At 49.3% G+C, this 20979-nt stretch overlaps 2 protein-coding genes and 1 long non-coding RNA gene across 5 annotated transcripts in view; 2 read left to right on the top strand and 1 right to left on the bottom strand.

The window, feature by feature from the left end:
* HECTD4 (HECT domain E3 ubiquitin protein ligase 4) overlaps window positions 1-20979 on the top strand; it is a 426162-nt gene that overhangs the window by 87830 nt on the left and 317353 nt on the right. The window lies entirely within an intron of this gene.
* LOC121916413 lies at window positions 1986-20033 on the top strand. 3 transcript variants are annotated; one of them, XR_006100869.1, is made up of 4 exons: window positions 1986-2238; window positions 2930-3149; window positions 17763-17863; window positions 19455-20033. It is a non-coding gene; the product is annotated as an uncharacterized LOC121916413 (long non-coding RNA). The 3 variants fall into 3 exon arrangements; XR_006100870.1 differs by having other exon boundaries at window positions 1986-2418; XR_006100868.1 differs by having other exon boundaries at window positions 1986-2797.
* WSCD2 (WSC domain containing 2) overlaps window positions 10747-20979 on the bottom strand; it is a 42130-nt gene continuing 31897 nt past the window's right edge. The window contains exons 5-9 of the mRNA XM_042441413.1: window positions 19442-19563; window positions 16188-16362; window positions 15934-16098; window positions 13048-13248; window positions 10747-12805 (exon numbers count right to left, since the gene is read on the bottom strand). Coding sequence (XP_042297347.1) covers window positions 12453-12805; window positions 13048-13248; window positions 15934-16098; window positions 16188-16362; window positions 19442-19563 — 1016 coding nt within the window. The 3' untranslated portion in view covers window positions 10747-12452. The remainder of the gene's footprint in view (window positions 12806-13047; window positions 13249-15933; window positions 16099-16187; window positions 16363-19441; window positions 19564-20979) is intronic.

Here is a 20979-nt window from a genome sequence, read left to right as displayed (position 1 = left end):
AAAGAATGGCCTCAGTCCTTTTGGTGTCTCTCACACAGGCATTAAGAATGCCCATGGAAAGACTCCGACCTGATTCAGTCCAAGGTTGTAGGAGGGGAGCTCTGCATGCCACGGTCTTGTGTATGGATGTGCGCATGGACACTGTCCACAGTGGTGCATCAATGCACAATGTACATTGCGCACGAGCATTCAATGAATGGCTGTATTGCGTTCAGAGTTGCAGAAGTGGGGTTCCACCTGCCACGCTCTTGAGCATGGGTGTGTGCATCCACATTGTGCATGGCCGTGTATTGATGGTTGGTTTTGTTTCCCGCACATTCTCATTGCATTTACGTACCTTGGTTTTTGTCTGTCAGCCGCCTTGGGTCCCTTCTGGGAGAAAGGCAGCATACAAGTGATGTAAATAAGTAAAATAAATAATGTGCAGTGTGCACGAACACTTTGTTGGCTAGTATTCCCTTCCTCCTGCACAGTTCCCACACCGCAGTGTATTGAAACGCCCATGAAACTGTCCCTCATGGCCATCTCATGCCCATCTCATACTTTACAGAGAGCAGGCAGGACTGGAAAAAGCATCTGACTCTATCCTCTTAGCCAGAGGCAAAATGGTGAAACCAGCACTGAGATCCTGGGGGATGCACTCCAGGATTTTGTTGGGAGTTTTGGCCTCTGCCTCACACCTTTGACTCATGTTTAGCTTGTGGTCGACTAAGGCCCTGAGATCCTTTCCACACAGACTGCTTTCCAGCCAGATGTTGCCCAGGTTGTAGTCCTGGAAGGCACCAGGGTTGGGGAAGGGTTACAGGAACACAAGAATAACTGATACCATGCATCCAAGGCGTGTCTGAATAGAAAGATTGTCATAGACTGCTTGAAAGTGGGAAAAGGAGGAGAGAGACCAGCTTTTCCAGGGCAGAAAGTTTGGGAATGGCGGTGTCACCACAGAGAAAGCCCTGTCTCTAGCGTCTTACCTGCAGCAGAGATGAATCAGACAGGAGAGCAAAGCCTTTGAAGCTGATCTTCAAACTCAGGTTCCTACTGGCAGATCTTGGGAAAGTTACAGTTTGAGCTCTATCCGCAATGGTTTTGGGGAGCAGTGGTCCAAGAAGGAACCTTTCCAAGCTCTCACCTGGGTGAAAGTATTCTTGGATTCCAGTCTGTAAAAGACTTCAATGGCGACACTTCAAGAATGGGCCCAAGAAGGAAGAAGCCATCCATATGGGACTAGAAGAAAGATCACTGATGGGGTCAATGTGTTAGTTTTATGCTGGAGAATCCCCCATCCACCAAGGATGGTATAGGATCACGCTCCGAGGGAGGTAGCCAAGGGGGGGGGGATCTGGGGGTCCGGACCCCCCCCCTTCCATTAGAAAATGAATGGTGTGTGCTGCTGTGCCACCGCACTCAAGCCCCATTATAATGGTGGCACTTAGTCTGGATCCCCCCCTTCCTAAAATCCTAGCTACGTCCCTGACGCTCTTGAATCTTTTTCACCCCAAGGGGCTCATTCCATTCCAGGGCCAAATGTTAGCAGGGAACTGGATGGAGACAAAAATTCTGGGAGCAAAAATATCCACATATTTTAGGCTAAAGCTCTTGCAGGCCGTCTTAAGAGAGGCGTTTCAAGACTTGAGATGGGAAAAACCTGCCACAAACCTGGAAGCTACCACCCCAAGGTGTCCTGAGGAAGGTGGTGATGCCATCCCAACATGGCCAGATTCACCCCAGGTCCTAGTGGTCCAAATAAATTTTAGGTGGTGTCACCAATAAGGTGAATTGTTTAGATCCAAGGGCTTGCCCCTGTTCACTTTCCTTTTTCGACACGTGGAAGTCAGAGGGATCTTTGCCAAGGTGCAGAGCCGGGAGAGAAGCTGACGCTCTGTGCAAAGATGCCCAAGGGATCCACTTGAAAGTGCCATCCAGCCAAGACGGGAAGATCGTCCTCCAGAGTCGGATGACGCCAAGCGAGATGTAAATTGCTCCAAAGCAGATAGTAGTCTTGTCCCTGTTGTTAATAATTCTCTCTCAAATAAGCATAACAGACGATTTGCTAGATCGTATCTGAGGGCGAACACATCACGCTGACACAAATACAGAGGCAGATATGGTTGGCCACTTGTTGGGAGATTAAAGAAACTGGGGGGAACAGAACTGCTGGAATGAGGAGGAGAAGGGGTGCTGCCACACAGCATTCCTTCACAAGACGTCAAAGGAATCCTCTTGTTAGACTTGACTAAAGTAGGCCTATTGGATCAATGGGCTTTCCTTACACGCTGACACATCATTCGACAAATAATTCAGTGGCTCTTCTCTAATTGGGACAGGTGGAGACCCTCCGGATCTTGGGGTTCTTCAGATGGCAATGCCACCTTCCCCAAGACACACTGGGGTGGTTTCCAGGTCACAACGTTAAAAAAAGTTTGTATTTTTGTGCATTTTGCCCTCCTCAGTCCATGGGGATTCAGGGAGTCAAAGTAACTCTTGCAAAGTAAACAGAAGGGTCATTTTTCAGAGCTGAAACTGTCCAGAGCTGTAGAACTGCAGGTCCTCCGCCCAAAAAAGTGGGGAAAAGGCAGCAGGGTGGCCCTGAATGTATCTCACTGAGGGCCCATTTTAAGCTGACATCAGATGCATCTACACTATAGGAATAATGTGGTTTCACACCACTTTTTTAACTGCCATGGCTCCATCCTACAGCATCCTGGGATTTGTGGTTTTTGTGAGCCACCAGCACTCTTTGGCAGAGCAGGCTAAAGATTTTGTGAAACTACAGACCCCAGCATTCCATAACATGGAGGTACAGCACTTAAAGTGGTGTCAAACTGCTATTTTTACAGCATAGATGCACTCCACAACTCTGTTTGTGCCAGTTTCTATGAGGAATCTGACTCTACAGCTGAGCATTCCTTTATCTATTCTTCCTGTTTAGGATGCTACAAATGAAGAGGTCTCCCGCAAAGATTTTGTGTCCATATTATGGTGGGCAGCAAAGACGGAGGTAGCAAGGACTTGGGAACAACCAGCAAGGCTTAGCAACCCAGCTTGGCACAATTTGGACCCGTGCGTGACTGGACATTGAAAGAGCACCTTGCGAGAGGCAAAGTAGTTGAAGATACCTTTGACCAGTGGCAGCTGGCAGGTCCCATGCGGTAAGTCAGTGTTTATTTCAGGCATAAAGGCAGTTTTCTAATGTGCGAAGCCCGTTGTTGTTGTTGTTGTTGAGTGCCTTCAAGTTGATTCTGGGAGGTTTGCAATGGCTTTCCCCTGAGGCTGAGAGAGTGTGACCTTCCCAAGTGGGTTTCATGGCTGAGCGGAGAAGCAAGCTCTGGCCTCCAGAGTCATAGCCCAGCATTCAAACCGCTATGCCAAATTGGCTCTCATGCTAAACCCTATCCCTCAATTTTAAAAATTAATAAAATTAAAAATGACATAAAATGCTTCTTGCGCAGCGAATCACCGATTCCTGTGCCAGAAAAACCCACAAGGTTTTGCAGAATAAGTCTCAAACTCCAAAACTGTTCAAAAATGGTGCTTTTTGGAGGGCTCTCATGCAGCAGGAAGGAAACGGATGCAAATATTCCTCCCTGCCCATTTGACACATTCATGAAGATTTATATTCTTAGGCCCCAGGGGCACACCTTGTGCCCCCTTGTGCTACCGGATTGTGCCAAGAGGCCTCAAGTGCGCCTGCCTCACCATGATGGGAGAAAGCGCCATGCTCTCTCCGGCAACCATCAGCCCAGGAAGGGAGAGCCCTTGCGCCAAGACGCCCTCTCCTCTGGGTAAGCAGCAACAGCTGAGTCTAGGCCTATTTGTATGTGGTGGAGGGTTGTGTTTTATTAAATAGGCAAACAAGAAGGGAAGAGGGAAATCAAATATTAGCTTTCCCAAGCGGTCTTTTGCGCCGGTGGTTTAACCTGGGGGTTATGTACCACTCATCAGTTGGGGAAAGCTGTTTGCGGGGAAGATTGGGGAAAGAAGGCAATGGTCTGGGGGAAGGATCAAGAAGGGAAGGACAGGCTGTGGCTACAGTGCAACCAGAGCAAGCATTGCGGCCTTAGGGAGGCAAGGATGTTGCACCCGCATCCAAAACCTCTGCTTTCACTACCAGCGAGTCGCCCAGCTCAATTTGACATGCTTGTTCCATGTGCAGGTATTTACTCTATGCTTGGATTGAGGCTTTGGTTGCACAATATTGCAATTCACTAACAAAATGGTCTTGACTCCCAGTGCCCAACTCCATGAGCATAAAGTTGCACAGTCCCCTCCATCTGCCTGCTGTTTCTTCAAACTGTATTCTGCTCATTTCTTTGGTTCATTCTTTTTTTCAGCTTTTCCCTCCTCCTTGACTCATTTCTCTGTCAGAGCATGCTTGAGAAGCCGGCCGCTGGGAAGGCCAAACTGACCTGACCAGCAAAGCAAGACTTGGATGAACTGCCACAGAGCAGGAGGTCTCCTGTCCGGACTGCATTAAGCATGGTGCCACCAGCCCGACCTCGAATCGGCTGCTTCCATTTATCTCCGCATCATGGCGAGTCTCCAGATTTCATTCCCAAGGTGGCTGTTTCTGGGGATGAATCCCAGCCTTGCATAAATCATGTCACGCAGGTTAATGAAACTGGAGCAGAACTTGAAGCACAAATCGTAAGCAAGTGTGCCAGGCTTGAGGCATCTCTTCCGATCATTGCCGGGACGTGCAAGCCAAGTTGGAGAGCTCATCTCCATTGGAAATGAGCCACTGCGGGCCTTGCGCTCTTGGCAAAGCGTCTCGCTGGATCGACCCACCAGTGGCCCATCTGGTGTCGACAGCTGATGTCAGGTTCCGGCCTGAGAAACGAGAGAGACAAAATAGGTAAAGGGATGTCAGGGGAGCAACATCTGTTTCGGTCAGGTGTCAACGGCTTTTCCTCGGAGGATGGCAGAAAGCAACAGTCAAACCTCTTTTGCTTTGGAGATGCAACTCGCCAGCTGTCAGGACAATTCTCTCGGGTTTGAGGAGATGCACTTTAAAACCCTGGGCAGGGACTCACTTTGAACAAGGGGGTTTTCTTTGCCATTTGGCAGAGGCTGATGCACCAGCAACATTCGCGTCTTTTAGCAGGAAATCAATTTCTTGAATTTCTTGGGCTGCATCCACACTGGAGAAATAACCTGGTTTGGCACCGCTTTAAGTGCCCTGGCTCAAGGCTATGGAATTCTAGGAGTTGGAGTCTGTTGTGGGGCCCAAAGCGGCCCCACAACAGACTGCACATGCTTGGAGTTGGTGTCCAAAACAGGTACTTTTCCTAAGCTCAAAATTGGAAGCATGGGACAACTGTGCAATTGCTCACCTGTGCTCTAGGCAATTGATGCGCGGAACTCCATTTCCCAGCATTCCCCTAGGGCAGGGTTTGCTTCTCCCTCGGTAGCCTTCCGGATATTCCTACGCTTTGCATCGTGGTTGTCTATCCTGTACTTTGCACTGTGGTTGTGTGCCATGCTTTGTTCATTGACATGTGTTGTGCAACGTTGCCATTCTGTGAGAGGGTTGTGCAGTGCAGCTGTGGCATATGTCTGCATCTGAATATTATCAATATGTTAAGAGGGCGTCGGGGCCATTATGTCCCTGAGCATTTAAAGATGGCCATTTTAAGAAACCAAATCTTTCTTTCCCTTTTCTGTTGCTGCCTTGGAGTGCTGGCTTTGTGGCTGTCCTCCCCAGCTGTCATGTTCAGGCCCGGGTCTGTTGCGGTTCTGCCTTGTTGCACAATCACACACCATTCTCCCTCTCCTTTGCGACATCCTTATCTCCTTCCAATTTCAGATCATTGCCAACATTTAGTGAGATTATTCCGGATGACACCAGTCCGGTTTTTGGGTTGAGCGTGCTCCTTTCCATAATTGCTGGGTTTGTGCGCCAGTGTCCAAGTGAGCTGACAGCCTCCTGAAATAAAGCTGTGTGTCTTTCCTCCGATAAATCACCCCCTTTTGTTTGCCAAAACAGGGATGCGGGCTTTAGAAAAAGGAAGACATATTGGAGCCCTGCTCTCTTTCTTTGCTGCTGCAGTCCTTGCTTAGGATGCCATTTAAATTATTGCCCCGGTTTTCTGGCATGTTGCAGACTGTAAATTTTACGTAAAATAGTAAAAGTGATAAATAAACATGTTTCCTTTGTTGGGAGAATGAATGGGAAGCGCTTGTCGGATTTATCGCTCTCATCTCCCCACACGTTTTATTGCTTTTCTGTGAGTGGAGGGGTCTCTAGATATCAATTCTTCCATACAGCCCCCCCTCCAATTCTCATTAAAACAACAGCCAGAATTGGCTGGAGATTTCACGGGGGGGGACCTAGCCAGGAGTTAGGAAGGGGGGTGGGTCCAGACTAAGTGGCCAGCCACCATTATATTGGGGCCTTGGGTGGCGGCGGCGCAGGCAGCACACACCATTCCATTTTCTACGGAAGGGGGGTCTGGACCGCCAAGAACCCCCCCATTGGCATACATCCGCGCGCCGCCGACCGCCGAGGGGTGGGGGGAGAAAATCCCACGTTTTTTGTATGTATGCACCAATCCCCCCAAAGTTAGAAGCAAACCACTTTGCTGACAACTTGAGGCCTATTTGCTTATCTTAGACCCCCTCAACATTGTATTCATGATGTTTTTCCGCATCCCCTTTCCCCTGATTGCAGCAAACCTCTGAAAAACCACAAAATGCAAAGCCACCGTGCGCAGGATGCTCCCTTTGGCTTTCCTCAGAGGTCATGCATGTTCCTCCTGGGGAGTCTTTTTTGGCAGGATTTCTTCCATTTTCAGTCTGGGATGTGGCATGTTTCTTTTTAACGTCTCCAAATGCCATCAGGCTTAAAGAGTTTCCTCCTTCAAAGCTGAGAGGGCCAATAGGTGCTTGCACTGAATTTACTTCTGATCCTGCCATTGAAAGGGGCTGCATCTGTACTGCAGAAATAAAGCAGTTTGCTACCACTTTAACTGTGATGGCTCAATGCTATGGAATCCTGGGGGTTGTAGTTTTGTGAGATATTCACCTTCTCTCTCGGAGAGCTCTGGCGCAATGGTGGACCTCCTGTGAAGAAATCTGGCCAAGAAAACCTTCAGAGAAGGCTACCATATTTTGTGAGCCAGTGTTGGATTGGGACTCCGGGAGATCAGGGTTCAAATCTTCTCCAGCCATACTGGGTAACCTTGGACAAGTCACACTCTCTCAGCCTCAGAGGAAGGTAAAGGAGAATCTCCCTCTGAACACCTTTTTCTGAGAAGGATAGATGTTCCATCAGCTGGAAGCAACCGGAAGGCATGCCAATACCATCAACATGGTTTTTAGCTGCTTAGGCTGTCTCTGCCATTTTAACTTACAACGAATCAGCCCCAGTCATATACAACCAAAGGAGTCTAGGGACCGCTCTCGAACATCCGCATGGCAACTCTAGAACCGAGAGCCTAGAACAGTGATGGCGAACCTATGGCACGCGTGCCAGAGGTGGCACTCAGAGCCCTCTCTGTGGGCACACATGCTGTCGCCCTAGCACAGAGTTTGGCAGAGTTTCTTACTAGAAAGCCAGAGGGATGTGGCACTTCGCAATAAATAAGTGGGGTCTGGGTTGCAGTTTGGGCACTCAGTCTGTAAAAGGTTCACCATCACTGGCCTAGAACCAAGCCTCCTTGAGTCTCCATACAGCACCCCCATGTGGCAAGGCACCAGTACTACACTTTGGAGCATCCCTAGCAGCAGCGTAATTGCTCCAGACCTTGGCTGGGCCCTGGACAGGAAGAGCTTAGGAAGACTTCCTGATTGGGCTGGAAGTTTGCCGGAGTGACAGCAAAGCCGGGGGCGCTCAGGAACCCTGTCTCCCTTTCTATCAGCCAAAATGGCAGATGTCGCCGCGTGCCGAGCCAACACATCCCCACCTTTTGTGGTTCTGTTTTTGAGTCATTCCTCTCCGTCTTCCGAAAGAGTCGCCCACCCAGAAGTATTTTTAACCTTCCCAGGGTTAGAAATTGGAAGGAGTGTTGCTACAGCAACTGTGCAAGATGGGAGACCGACTTGGTCTGCTTTGGGCTTTGGACTCCCGGGGAGGAGGACGGTCTGAGAATAAGAAAAGAAAAATGAAGAGGAGGTCACAATAACTAAAGAAGGCCGGTTTGCCATGCAGGAAAGGCAACAACGGTTGCACCCACATGGCAGAATTAACACACTTGACACCTGGCCCCATGCGACAGAATTCGGGGAACAACCTCCTCTGAAGAAATCTTGCCAACAAAGCCCTTTAGGGTCTCCATCTTTAAGGCACATAACAACAACAGCGATGATGATGATGATGATGATGATGATGATGATGATGATGATGATGATGTAGATGATAATGATGATGATGTAGTAGTAGTAGTGGAGCAGCATATTGGCCTAGACCTGAGATGGAGAACTCCTCTGGGAATGGAGGAGATGGCTGGGGGATTATGGGAGTTGTCCTCTAAAAAGAAGAGAACCTTTCCCCCTCTCTGGCCTTTTTGCCATCACTTGCTGCCGCTTCGCCCTCCCCGCCGGGTCGGTCTCCATTCCGACTCCTCTCATTCTGGGGCTGTTCAGCTCCACTAACTTAATGACAGGAGCGGATAATGATGTGGTCCTATAAATCTGTCGGAGAGACACTGCCTGATCTTAATGACATTACTTCGAATAAAAAGACAGGGTAAATATGCTTCCAACATGGTTTTTGGAAAGCACCGCCAAACAACATACGGGAAGCAACCAGATAATTTGACAGCCGCTCTTGCTAAGCGCAGGCGGCACATGTCTCCCTCAGACCAGAAGGCCGCCCTGGCTTTCCTTCCAGAGTCTCTCTTCGTTTGGTTAGAGCAGAGGACCTCCAGAAGACCTCAGAAACTTTGGTCACCTCGAGTACGGTCGCATTCTTTTGGATTTTCCCTACAAAACATGCAGGCCGGAGTCCTCTTTCCTGACTGCGTAGTAACACGACAGCAGCCCTTTACTGGATACAGATGTTACGGAACGGCCTGATTCTAATTCCCGGAGGCATACTTCCACTTGCAAAAATCTAAGTCCCCAACAGGATTCTAGTTGCATTTTCAAACCTAAAGCATCCAGTTCTGCACCCTGGGGATCCTAAAATTCATAATTTTGACTGTTACACAGTTATAATTGTGTATCCTTTTGCGAAATTCACGGAAAGCAGAGACAGTGCAGCAAAACAGTACTCTCATCTCTGAATGCGTGTGAGGAGTGTGAATAGTGGAACAAAATGAAGATGCAGACCAAAGGAATACTTGTGGGGCTTTCTCAGTGATGGCCCCTTGGCTCTGACGTTCTCTTGGAGCAGGAATCCGGGTCTGGCTTTTCTGTCCTCCTTGTGTCCTTCCCTCTCAAGGACCAGGTTCAAACATATCTTTTTGTACCATCTTTCAGATAAAAAGCAAGGGTATGATTTGTCTTTTGCTGCTACCATCAGGATGCTTGGTTGTGTTTTAGAAGACATTTCCATGTTTGTTCTTTGAATTTTTTGAGTTTATGAACCGGGTAGAAAAGGGGGGACTTGTTAGCAAAAGGCCTGAAAATCCAAAGTCGAAGGGAGTTTGGTATATTTAGCTTGGAGAAGAGAAGGCCAAGAGGTGAAGTCCCTTTAAACACATGAAGGGATGGGCATACAGAAAGTGGAATGGGCTTGTTTTCCTCTGCTCCAGAGACTAGAATAAGAACCCATTGGTTGAAATTACAAGAAGAGAGATTTTACCTAAACATGAGGAATTGAAGAGCTGTTTGACAGGGGAGCAGACTGTCTGGGGAGGATGGACTTTCCTTCCTTGGAGGGCTTTAAACAGAGGTTGGCTGGACATCTTTTGGGGGTACTTTAGTTGTGACTTCCTGCATTAAAGGGGGTTGGATTAGATGGCCTTTGGGGGTACCCTCCAGCTGTATGTTTGCATGATTCTGTCGTTGTCACTGTCACCACCACCACCATCACCACCATCATCGATGAAGGGCTGAGGAAAAAGGGACACCTCTGGGAGACCTAGTATGAACACTGGATGTGACCGTGAAGATAATTTATTTCTCCAGCCTTTGCTCCCACAACCCCTTCCTCCCCTCTGCTCTCCCTCCTCCAGCTCCTCATGGTTCCTATCATCATCATCATAATCATCATCATCATCATCTTCATCATCTTAATAGCCCTTGGAAATACGTTTTGCCACACGGCTAATATTTCATAAGCGTGTTCTCCAGTGAATTCTGGCTCGCCATAAATAGTGGAAGCAGAGAGGACTGGCCAGGGCCGGAGCATGCTGCCTGTGGGCTCGCCTGCAAGAGCCAAGGCAACCTATTTCCCTGCTCCATGGTTTCTGGGAAGTATGCTGGTCACATCCTTTGCGCCTGAACCAAACCGCCCAAGATGGGAAGTCTCAGGAGAGACCAAGCTGGCAGCAGCTCGATTTGGTATTCAGCACCATGGTCAGCACAGGACGAAAAAGACAGAAAACTCTAGGAAGCGAGGGGAGATGGAAATGGAAGAGGGATCCAGGGACAAGTGGAGGCCTTTTGAACCGAAAAAGCAGGCCACATCTTCCCTGGCTCAAGCAACACCCAGAGAAACAGGGGGTCTAGCTTTGGGCCCACATCTTTGAGAAACCAAAGAGGGTCGCATTTCCTCAGCTGCTTCAGCAGTTTGGTGGCGAGGGAGAAAGCATGCAACCTGTCTTCCTCCCCTCCCCAAAAAACCACACAACGCCACCATAGAAATATTAAGAAAACATTGGTTTAATGGGCAGCGTTTGACCTGAGGATTGTTCAGACAGAGTCCAGCAGTTTTGGGGGACGACCCCAGAGATGGAGAGGGAAAGGCAGAAACCAGAGCTGACTTGCGCTAAGGACGGTTTGGTCTCCGAGAGGCAAACAAAACGGACGTGGCTTTTGCTAAACCGAGGCTCAAAACAAAGTAGTCCTCCCCATCCCATAAAATGGTTGCTGTCACTGCCCCTTCCCAAATACATTCAGGAGCAGAAAAGTCACCTTGGAGCCTTTGGGGCTCATTGTGGGGGGAGCAAAGAAGAAGAAAATACGCATGCTGTCGACATACCCCAAAGCCCCAAGTGATGTGAACAGTCCATTTGGGAATGGTCTGATTGTTTCCCCTTTCTCCAAAATGCAGGGGGGAAATTAGATGTCTTCATGGTGGCCAAAATCTCTTTGCTTTCCTCAGACCCAGAGAAAGACAGAAGGGGAAAGAGAGACACACATTTCCAAGACTTAACTGGAGATGCAAAAGAAGCCAGCGACAAGCGGTGGGCATTGCTAGGATTCTCATCCTATGGGGAGAGCAGTCATATCGGAGGACGGATTAAAAGCCCTGGTCATCTCCAAAGCTCTCCAACATTCCCCAAAAGACATATGTACAATTCTCCACGGGTCCTATTTGAAAGTGAAGGGAGGATGAATGCTTTGAGAAGTTCTCAACCAGGGATGGGCCACAACCTTCCACGTCTCATTGGCTTGCAACACCCAGGATCCTTCCCCATTGACTGTGTTGGCTAAGGCTGATGGGAGTTGTATACCAACAGCGTCTGGAAGGCCATGCGGCCCCCTGCCTGCTCTACGGACTAAGGACAGCAGTCTTGAGGTGTCCAAAGTTGACCTTTTTGTTGTTATATTCAGGGAGCTGTGTGGTTCTTTGAAAAGGGTGGGATTCAAAACAACTACCTCCTCGAGCAGCAAGAGCTCAAAGACCAATTACTTTGGGAGCGGGGAGGACTCCAACTCCCAACATTCCCCAGCTGACAGGTTGGTTGGGAGATTCTGGGAGCTGAAGTCCCCCCAAAGTAACTGGTCCAAGCTCTGAGATGGCACATCCTTTGGGAGTCCACTACCTCATTGTGCTCCATGGATGAGTCCTACCTAGGAGCATCATGTCTAGGTGTGCCTCAAGGCCTACATGTTCAGGAATGGAGACCCCCACCCTGCGTGCCATCCGGACCTTCCTGAGAAACCTAGTAAACACCAAAGGCCATCCCAAATGACCACTGGTTTTTTCTGCCAGGGCTAGGAAGATGCCTAGCATGATGGCCCTCAAAGCATGAGAGTGTTGCAACCTACCAGAAAAGAAGGGAAACGGTCTGCGTTCTTGGGGCCGGGGTCCAGAGGAAGCAAAGGTTTTCTGGCGCAGTAGCAGCAAAGGCCGAGTTCCGTTCTGTAGCGCAGTGCCTGACAAACATAAGAGTGGGGTGGGTGAATGGGTTTGCCAAGGTGTCCTCTATCAACAACGGTGGGGGACGACTGCACTTTGCTCATGCAAGGGAATTCATTAACAGCAAGCAGCGGGTGAGCACCAAAAGGAAAACCACCCACTGGGTGGAAATAGTTCCTGGCTGGGGGGCAGGAGACCAGGCCGCCCCTTCCTGGGCCCAGTCGGGGCCTCCCAGTCAAAAACACGTCCCCCTCCGCCACGACCATCATCTCGGGTAGTAGTCCTCTGGGACCCCTGTCAGATTTCTGAGTTTCAGGGCTGTGTCCACGGTTTTGATGTAGCCATTGATCATTTTTCTCATCTCTGGGGTGTAAGGGTCATACTCCAGCTTGCGCAGGCCAGAGCGCTTGAAGTTGCCATCCTTCTGGCCCTCGACGCACAAGAGCCGGTCCTCCAAGACGGTGATGTCCAAGAGGCTGACCATCCGCTTGAGCTGGATGAAGAGGTCATGCTTCAAGTCCTCGAAGTGGACCACGAGGACGCTCTTGCCGTACTTCAGCCAGTCGAGGGTGTGTGTCGCCCACCAAGGGGCATAGTTCTTGACAAATTCGGGCCACTCTGGAAGAAGAGAGGGAGACAGTCCAATGCATTAGTCAGCAAGGGGTGGGTGGGAAAGGTTACCTGTTTCAGATTGGGACTCCCAGAATCCCTCAGACAGCACGGCCATGCTGCATGGGGGAACCTGGGAGCTGTAGTCCAAAGCAGCCTCAGAGGTGGCATCATCCTAAACAGACTGAGCATTCAATTCCAGGGGTCTGATGAAATTTCAGACGAAATCTCAGACAGGTTCTTGAACGTACCTTTTCCTTTCCAGTGGGCATGAGAAGCAAATCCAATGTGGCCGCCATATTTCCGGTTGAATTCTGCCATGAGGGCCTTGTATGGGTTGCGGATCAGCAAGATGGCCGCGTCAAAGGCCTCGATTTCCTTTTGCCCACTCTCATGAGTCTTGATGCAAATCGTCCGCCCACTTCGCCAGTGGTCGCGCTCGCCTTTGAACCCTTTCCGGAAAAGCAGAGGGGAAGGAAAAGGGGAACGTGAAGCATGGGTTTGAGAAGCAGAGAAAGAAAGGGATGTTGAAGAAGGAGAAGGGAGGTAAAGAAAACTCCAGAGAAAAAGGCCTGGAATAGGGAGGCAGCATATTTGCCCAGCTCAGGGATAGATCAGGTTTTGCCATGGGACCTCTGTGGGGCACACTCATGTGTCCAGAGTCATAGTCCAATGCTCAAACCATTACGCCATGGGGATGCCATAAATCAAAATCGACTTGACAGCAGTTATTACCCACCCAGCCCTGATTCTTTCTAGTAAATCCCAACCGCCTTCTCAAAGAATGGTGAAAATGAAGCAAGAACAGAAACAGACCCGTTGCCTTCAGCTTCTCTATTGGGATGTTAAACTGGAGGCTTTGCTCCCCTCCCCAGAGTCTCTGGCCTCTCTTCTCCACAGGATCAGGAGTTTACTTCTCGGGCTGCATCCACACTGCAGAAATGATCCGATTTGGCACCACTTTCACGGCCATAGCTCCATGCGATGGAATTCTGGGCACTGTAGTTGTACAATGCCTACAGTTCCATTGCATGGAGCCATGGCCATGACAGTGGTGCAAAACTGGATAATTTCTGCAGTGGGGATGGGCTCTCAGTCTGTGCCTCTCTGTTTGTCAGTTCTGCTCTGTGCTCTTGCTAGTTGGCTAGAGGACTAGGAGGCTTTCTAGTCACAGCCAGGCACCTGCATCCTTCCCTTGCTGAATCCTTAAACCTCAGCCCACTCCTCATCTCCCCAAGCTGGGTTCCTCCTAGCAGGTCTTGCTAGGAGGAGGGCTGTCCATCTTTCTCGCCTGTGGATATTTTGAATCTCTCAAGATGCCAGTCTTCCAAGGAAGCCACAGGTTTGGTCTCCAGGCAACCAGTTAGAAGTCTCATAAACCAGGGATGCATGTGTCTCTCTGTGCCAAGTCAGTCTGCTTGCATGCTAGTTCTGAGACCTGAGAGCGAGAGCGAGGAGCCGAGAGAGCAATCCCAGGAAGGCTGAGGCCTTAGCCAGATTTGGCGATATGACCTCTCAGATTGGGGGCAGTTGGAGGGCTCAGCATACTATGCGGATAGAGGGGGATTTCCCCTCGGACAGGTCTTGCATCCCAGGCCTTGAGCTTACCGGACCACTTCTTGAATTTTGCAGTTTTGCATCCACTTTCAGCCACGGTGAATGATCTGCAGACTGATGGAGGTTTTCTAGGCATTGAACTAGTGAATGTTAAGCTCCCCTGGAAAGGACAGGTTGGCAGGGTTTGCATCCACAGTGCAGAAATAATCCAGTCTGACACCACTTTAACTGCCATGGCTAAGTGCTACGGAATTCTGGGTAGCAGTTTTGGGAGACATTTAACCTTCTCTGTCTGAGAGCTTGGGTGCCACAACAAACTCCAACTTCCAGGATTCCATAGCATTGAACCAGGGCAGTTAAAGTGGGCGCTATTTCTGCCGTGTGAATGCAGCCTAAGTTACAGGTACTTTGCATGCCGTTTCTCTCTGCCTTGCTGCCCATTCTTGTTTGGGGTTGTTCTGTGCCCTTGCCTGTTGACTATGCCAGGCGGGCACCTCCTGCCTCCCGCTGGGCCTCTGGCTTTGCCTCCTTCCTGCCTGTTTCTTCCGCCTGATTGTAGCTGCTCCCTGCTGGCTCCTCCGACCACCTCCTTAGACGTGACCTGGATTCTGCTTTGCTAATTGCAAATCTCGACAGGAGCTGCCTTGGCTTGGCTTCAGAGGCTCTCCGCAGGCCCTCCAGCCAATTAACTAATTAATTAATTAATAACAAACTGAGGTGGCAAATCCAAAGATTTCTCTGCATCTGAGGGGGGTTGGAGTCTCTCTTTCCCATCGGGTTCACTTGTTCGTTCCTAACGTCCTGCTGTCCTGTTTCCGTCTGTGTATGTTTCTCTGTGTGTGTGTTTGGATGACAACCTGTGCGCAACTGTGGTTGCAATCTAGTGTGTAACACCTCCGGTTTTGACCCAGAAACCTCAGGGACAATTCTGAACCAACAGCCTTCCTCTGAACTAAAGCAGAGTTGATGAAATGATAAAGTTAGGCACTAGAGCTCTCGGACGGAGGTGGCAAAATGTCTCCCAAAACAACAGTTCCTAGAATTCCTTAGCATTGGAGTTTATCACACTGGAGCTAATTTCAGCATGAAAGAGAAATTAAAGCGCATTTAAAGCATGCTGCAAATGAAGCAAAATGGTGAGCACAAATGATTATCACATGCAATTACGCAAATAAAGAGATATTGGAAATGCACTGGCCCTGAAATCCCAAAAGTAAAAAGATGCATGTCAACGCTTCTTTATCACCACTTTCATGGCGGGTTTTGTGCGACGTCGTGTGAAATCATTTCGCGTTATTACACGATTTTTCCAGGATATTCATGGGATAAACTCCCAATCTCCTTTGTGTGATCAATTCCATTGAGCCAGGGCAGCTAAAGCAGTCTCAAACTGGATTATTTAGTCAGTGTGTTTGAGATCTTAGGAAATATTTTCGATTCTTTACCACAGCCCCGTATTACCCAAATGCATTCCTGTTGAAGGCAAAGGCTCTCCCTTGGCATTCTTCACACAGACACCCTCAAACAGTTGACCCACTGGCTGCCAGTTTCAACCCCTCCAAAAGAAACTTTGCCCTCACCTTTGTTATAGAGCGAACCATCGAAGTAGTAGCTGCCAGTGTAGTAGCCTGTGGCGAGTTCAATGAGGTGCCGGGCCCAGGTGTTGCCCGCTCCTGGAAAGCTGGCCAGGGCAACAAACTGCTTGGCCCGAGTTGTTAGAAATCGCCGGTCCATACATCGGTTGTCTGTGAACAGATTTTAAGACGTGATGTGCTGGCTAGGCCTATGGATGTGTTGGCAAGGCCTCCTCCAACCCCCAGGCATCCCTTCTTACCTTGCACTTGAGTCTGGTACACGATGAAATACTTGGTGGTGCCACAGCTTTCAAACTCCTCTCCGCTGCATTTCTGGGCACAAAGCTGCTCGTCCTCCCGTTCGTGCAAAGTGAAGAGGGTGGTCGGGAAACCACAGTGGCATGCGTCACCAGCCAGGGCAGCAAGCGGGTATTCCTGAGCAAGAGCAAGAGAGGAAACCCACTCACACCATGCCATGGGGCAGCGATGCACGGAAAGCGTCTGGTGGAATGCACTCTCCAAATAAATCCCAACTAAGAAAGCGCTTCAGAAGACTTTGGGTACCTCACTGTCTCACTCTGACCTCCCTTACAGGGTTGTTGTGCACATAAAGTGAGGCAGTGCATGCGCTGTTTGGTGCTCCTTGAAAGGTAAGTTACGAAGGTGAGGACTAAGGCATATGATTTTGGTGATAGGTTCAGCCCATAAACTCCAGCCAGGGCATTTTGGACCAGAGAACAGCAAAGATCCTTTTTTGGACTAGGATTCGCAGTATTCCCCAGGCAACCTACTTGGGAAAGGTCTTGTTTGGACTACAACTCCCACTGTTCCCCCCAGGCAGTCTGCTTAGGAAAGATCCTTTTTAAACGCATTTCCAGTATCCCCCTCAGCAGCCTGCATAGGAAAGGTCCTTTTGTACTACAACTCCCAGCATCCATCCCAGGCAGAATGCTTGAGAAAGGTCATTTTTGGATAATAATTTGCCAAATCTGGAAGTATTTATAGTGCAAAATGGGCCTATTCCAAGCTCTAGCCTTTCAGTTTGCTTTCAGGAGAATGGATGGGATTCTGAATGTTTCCAGCCAGCAAGAGCACCCAGGAAAACACGGCGGGTGCTTGCCACAGCCGCAATTTCGCACACACACACGCGCGCACACCCAGCCTTGTAATTGGGCCGACAGGTTTCTTGGCTAGAGGGCAAGATTTCAATCTCCTTTGGAGACACTGCAAGTCATTTCGGAGAGACAGCAAACCCTGCAGGGAATAGTTTCTGCCTTTGTTTCTGAGAAGGTGCTATATTTGTGTCTGTGGTTTAAAAAATGAGGCCTCCTCACTCCAGCGCTCTGGACACATTGGGGGCCATGCGCTGGGTTGAGTGACAGGTGTGCATCAGCCTCCCCGTGGAGATTGGTACGCCCACTCCAATACCTTGGACCATGCCCTTTAAAATCTGGACTAAAACCCAAATCAGATTCCTTGCCCCACTGGTGTCACCACTGACAGCTTCCACCACATCTGGCCCTCCAGGCTGCAAGCCCTCTCAATCCTAGCCAGCCAATGGTGAGGCATGGCGATGTGCACCCAAAGTACCTGGCATCCCTCCAAAGTGCCCAATGCATATCCAGACTCCTTGATACCCTCTTGCCAGTGCCAAGATGTATGTTATTTGCAATTCACCAACAGGATTTTATTGCATTGGATCTGTAAAATTACCAAATGCAGACTAGACCAACGCATTGTTGTTGTACTTTTGGAGGGACATAAACTTTAACACTGCCTTCAACTTCACTAACACTGTTGCCCCTTGTCTCCTTTCTCCCAATAATTGGTTACAGATCATGCTTGTTCCATGGATGAATTCTTTCCAAGCTCTCTTTCTTAGGGCCAGATGAATCCAGTTCCTTGCCCAGAAACCCTCAGCCCCCAAACTGTTGAGGTAAGGTGGGCACCGATTCATGGGGGTGAGGGGGAGGGCCCGCTTTCTCCTCTCTTCCATGCTTGCACCTGGATGGCCTCTGTCTGGCATGGAAATTGTGGCTGTGCCAGCAAGGAGTTATTTACTAGCGTCGGGGGGGGGGGGGGGGGGTTATGCAGCCCAGCGTACAATGGGGCTTTCAAAAATCATAGCCCAATGGTGCTTACCTAATGGGGGAGTTTGTCACCTGGAGGAAGGTCGCTAAAAGCCCATGGCGCATTTCATCCATGCCCTCATTTGAGGCTCCAAGTGGAGACTTATGGAGGCCCTGGCAAAGCCTGACAGGCAATTTAATCCCAGGGATGCCAGGCAGCAAAGAGCTTGCATATCTTAGCTTGGAAAACTAGGTGACAAGGGCACAGAGAGGTCTACGGCAGACCTGAAAACCTGTCCCCCTTTCCCCTGACAGATCAAAAATATCATCTGAGAGCCTAGATCAGCTATGTATTTCACTGGCAGGGGGATTCTGGGAACCCAAAAAAGTAACTTTTTCAAGCTTTGGTCTCCTGGCGTGAGCCTCCCATCCTACCTTAATAGTTACCAGCCCCGAGTCCCATCCTTTGCATCCACTACAGTGCCCCCCCCCCCCCCCCCCCCGGTGCCCTCCAGAGAGATCAGATCCCCAACCTCCCTCACAAAGCATGGCCATGTAGTCTGTGAGTGATGGGAGTTGTAGTCCAACTTGTCCAGGAGGCAAGGAGAGTGAAACAAGGACAGAGGCACTGAAAACCAACCGATACCAGGAGGGACACTTGGGCCTCAAAGTGTCCATGTGTTTATTAAACAGCTCCCACGATGTTCCAGTAGAGAATATTTTCACCTCGTCTGGAACAAACTGACAAAATGTCTAGGCGCTCTGTAATGTCTTTTAGGAAAGCCCAGATGAAGGACTATGTGTTCTCTGGCAAAGGAGCATTGCTTTCCGAAACGTGCTGGGCAACTCTGAACAAATAAGAGACACATCTGGAGAGCCCCAGATACTAAAACATGGATGGCAACAGTGCAGTCCTCCAGATATTGTTGTGCGGCATTGCCCATCCTTCCTTACCATTGCCTCTGCTGGCTGGGGCTGCTAGGAGCTGCAATTCAACAGTATTTAGAGTGCTGCATAATTCCCACCCGTGAGCAAAAGCCAGGGTTCGTCTTACGTAGTTTCAGCCATTGAAATCAATGGGAGATGGACACGTTGTAACTCGCCAGCTGCAGGCATTTTGCGAGGCTCCCTCTAAGTCGGACTAATGCTGAACTGAGGCTGCATCTGCACTTCAGCATTCATGCAGTTTGACACCACTTTAATTGTCATGGCTCCGTCCTATGGAACCCTTAGATTTGTAGTTTGCTGTGGCACCAGAGCTCCCTGGCAGAGAAGGCCAAAGATCTCACAGAACTACAAATCCTGTAATTCCACAGCATTGAGCCATGGCGGTTAAAGTGGTGTCAAGTGGCATTCATTCTGCTGTGCAGGCGCAACCTAAGCTTCAGGCTGGAGAAGGATGGATGCGTGGAATTTATGGTCAGAACTTTGTCGTCTCCTCTTACCTTTTCTGTGCAGAAGTCAACGCAGCGGTCCACTGACATGTTTTTCATCACTCGGCTTGCTGGCAATGCCAACGACGCATTCTCTGGACGGCGGAAGCATCCGCGGAAGATGGCACTGCCATCTGAGAAGAAGGGAGACCAAAGGAAGAAATCAATGGCGACTCTGTTCAAGTCTGGCATGGTTTGGGCATGGTTTAAAGAAGGAAGGTGCACCTTTACTCTCAGGGGAAACCTGGGCATTGTCCTCCAAAGAAAGCACCTTTTCCATGTGTTTCCCAGAAATGATTGATTGATTGATTGATTGAATTTATATCCCGCTGTTCTCCTAGCCCAGGATCTAAGACCACACACAATATTTTCAAAACACAATGCAATAAAAATAAACTCTCAATACGAAAAGTGAAAACATAACTCAGCTACATTTCTCTTTTTTAAAAACGCACATTTCCAAAAGAAAAATTCAAAACAGCATCAAACGATGCTTCAAAGCATAGTAAAATAAAAGTCGTCATCCTCTACCAGGTACCCGCACAGGGTGGCACCAATGTCAGGGGTGCCACTGCTGAACCGGCAAGCCCTAACTCCAAGGAGAGGACTGCACCCCTCTTCCAAGGCTACTTCCACACTGCAGCAACGATCCAGTTTGACCTCACTTTCACTGCTATGGCTCAACGTTATAGCATCCTGGGAATTCTGGTTTTGTGAGACATTTCGCCTTCTCTGTCAGTGAGCTCTGGAGCCCCAACAAACTACAAACTCCAGGATTCCATAGCACTGAGCCATGGCAGTTAAAGCAGTGTTGAACTGGATTATTTCTCCAAAGCGGATGCAGCCCAAGAGTGGAGTGACAGCAATATGGCAAGCCTAAAGAGAGAAAGGAATGCTTGGCTCCAAACCAAAGGCCTGTCTCTTTAAGGCCTCCCACTTTGTGGGAAGTGGGTGGAGCCTGGGGGAGGAGCCTTTGCCTGGAGCATATAAAAGGCCCCAGTGGGACAGTAGACCTTTCTTCTTGGAGCAACCTGGCTGCATCCTGGGACCTCTGGGACCTCTAGTATGGACTGGAAAACTCTTGATCTTCATAGAGCTACCTTCCTCCATCGGGTTTGTTTTCCAGATGTGTTGAATGACACCTCTCACCAACAAGCTGTCTGTGGATGATGGGAATGATAATCTGACCTTTTAGAAGTGTGCCATGCTGGTGACGGCAATGGTCACAACCTCTTCACTTATATTTTTTTTTTTAACCCCCTGCACCAAATACTGTGTTCTACTGCAGTTGTCATTGTGTGCCTTCAAGTTGCCTCCATCCTCTGGAGATCCTAAGGCAGTGGTTCCCAAACTTGGGGCCTCCAGATGTTTTGGACTTCAATCCCAGAATGCCTGCCCATTGGCCAACTTGGCTAGTTTTCTGGAAGTTGAAGTCCTAAACACCTAAGAGGACCAAAGTTTGGGAACCGCTGCCCTAAGGCAACCCTATCGTTGGCAAGATTTGTTCCAAGGGGTTTTTCCAGGTCCTTCTCCTGAGTTTGAGAGAGTGT

This window comes from Sceloporus undulatus, chromosome 10, assembly GCF_019175285.1.
Source record: "Sceloporus undulatus isolate JIND9_A2432 ecotype Alabama chromosome 10, SceUnd_v1.1, whole genome shotgun sequence".
Classification (NCBI taxonomy): Eukaryota; Metazoa; Chordata; class Lepidosauria; order Squamata; family Phrynosomatidae; genus Sceloporus; species Sceloporus undulatus.
The sequence above is the reverse complement of the archived record's forward strand: the minus strand, read 5'-3'. Positions and strand labels throughout refer to the sequence as shown.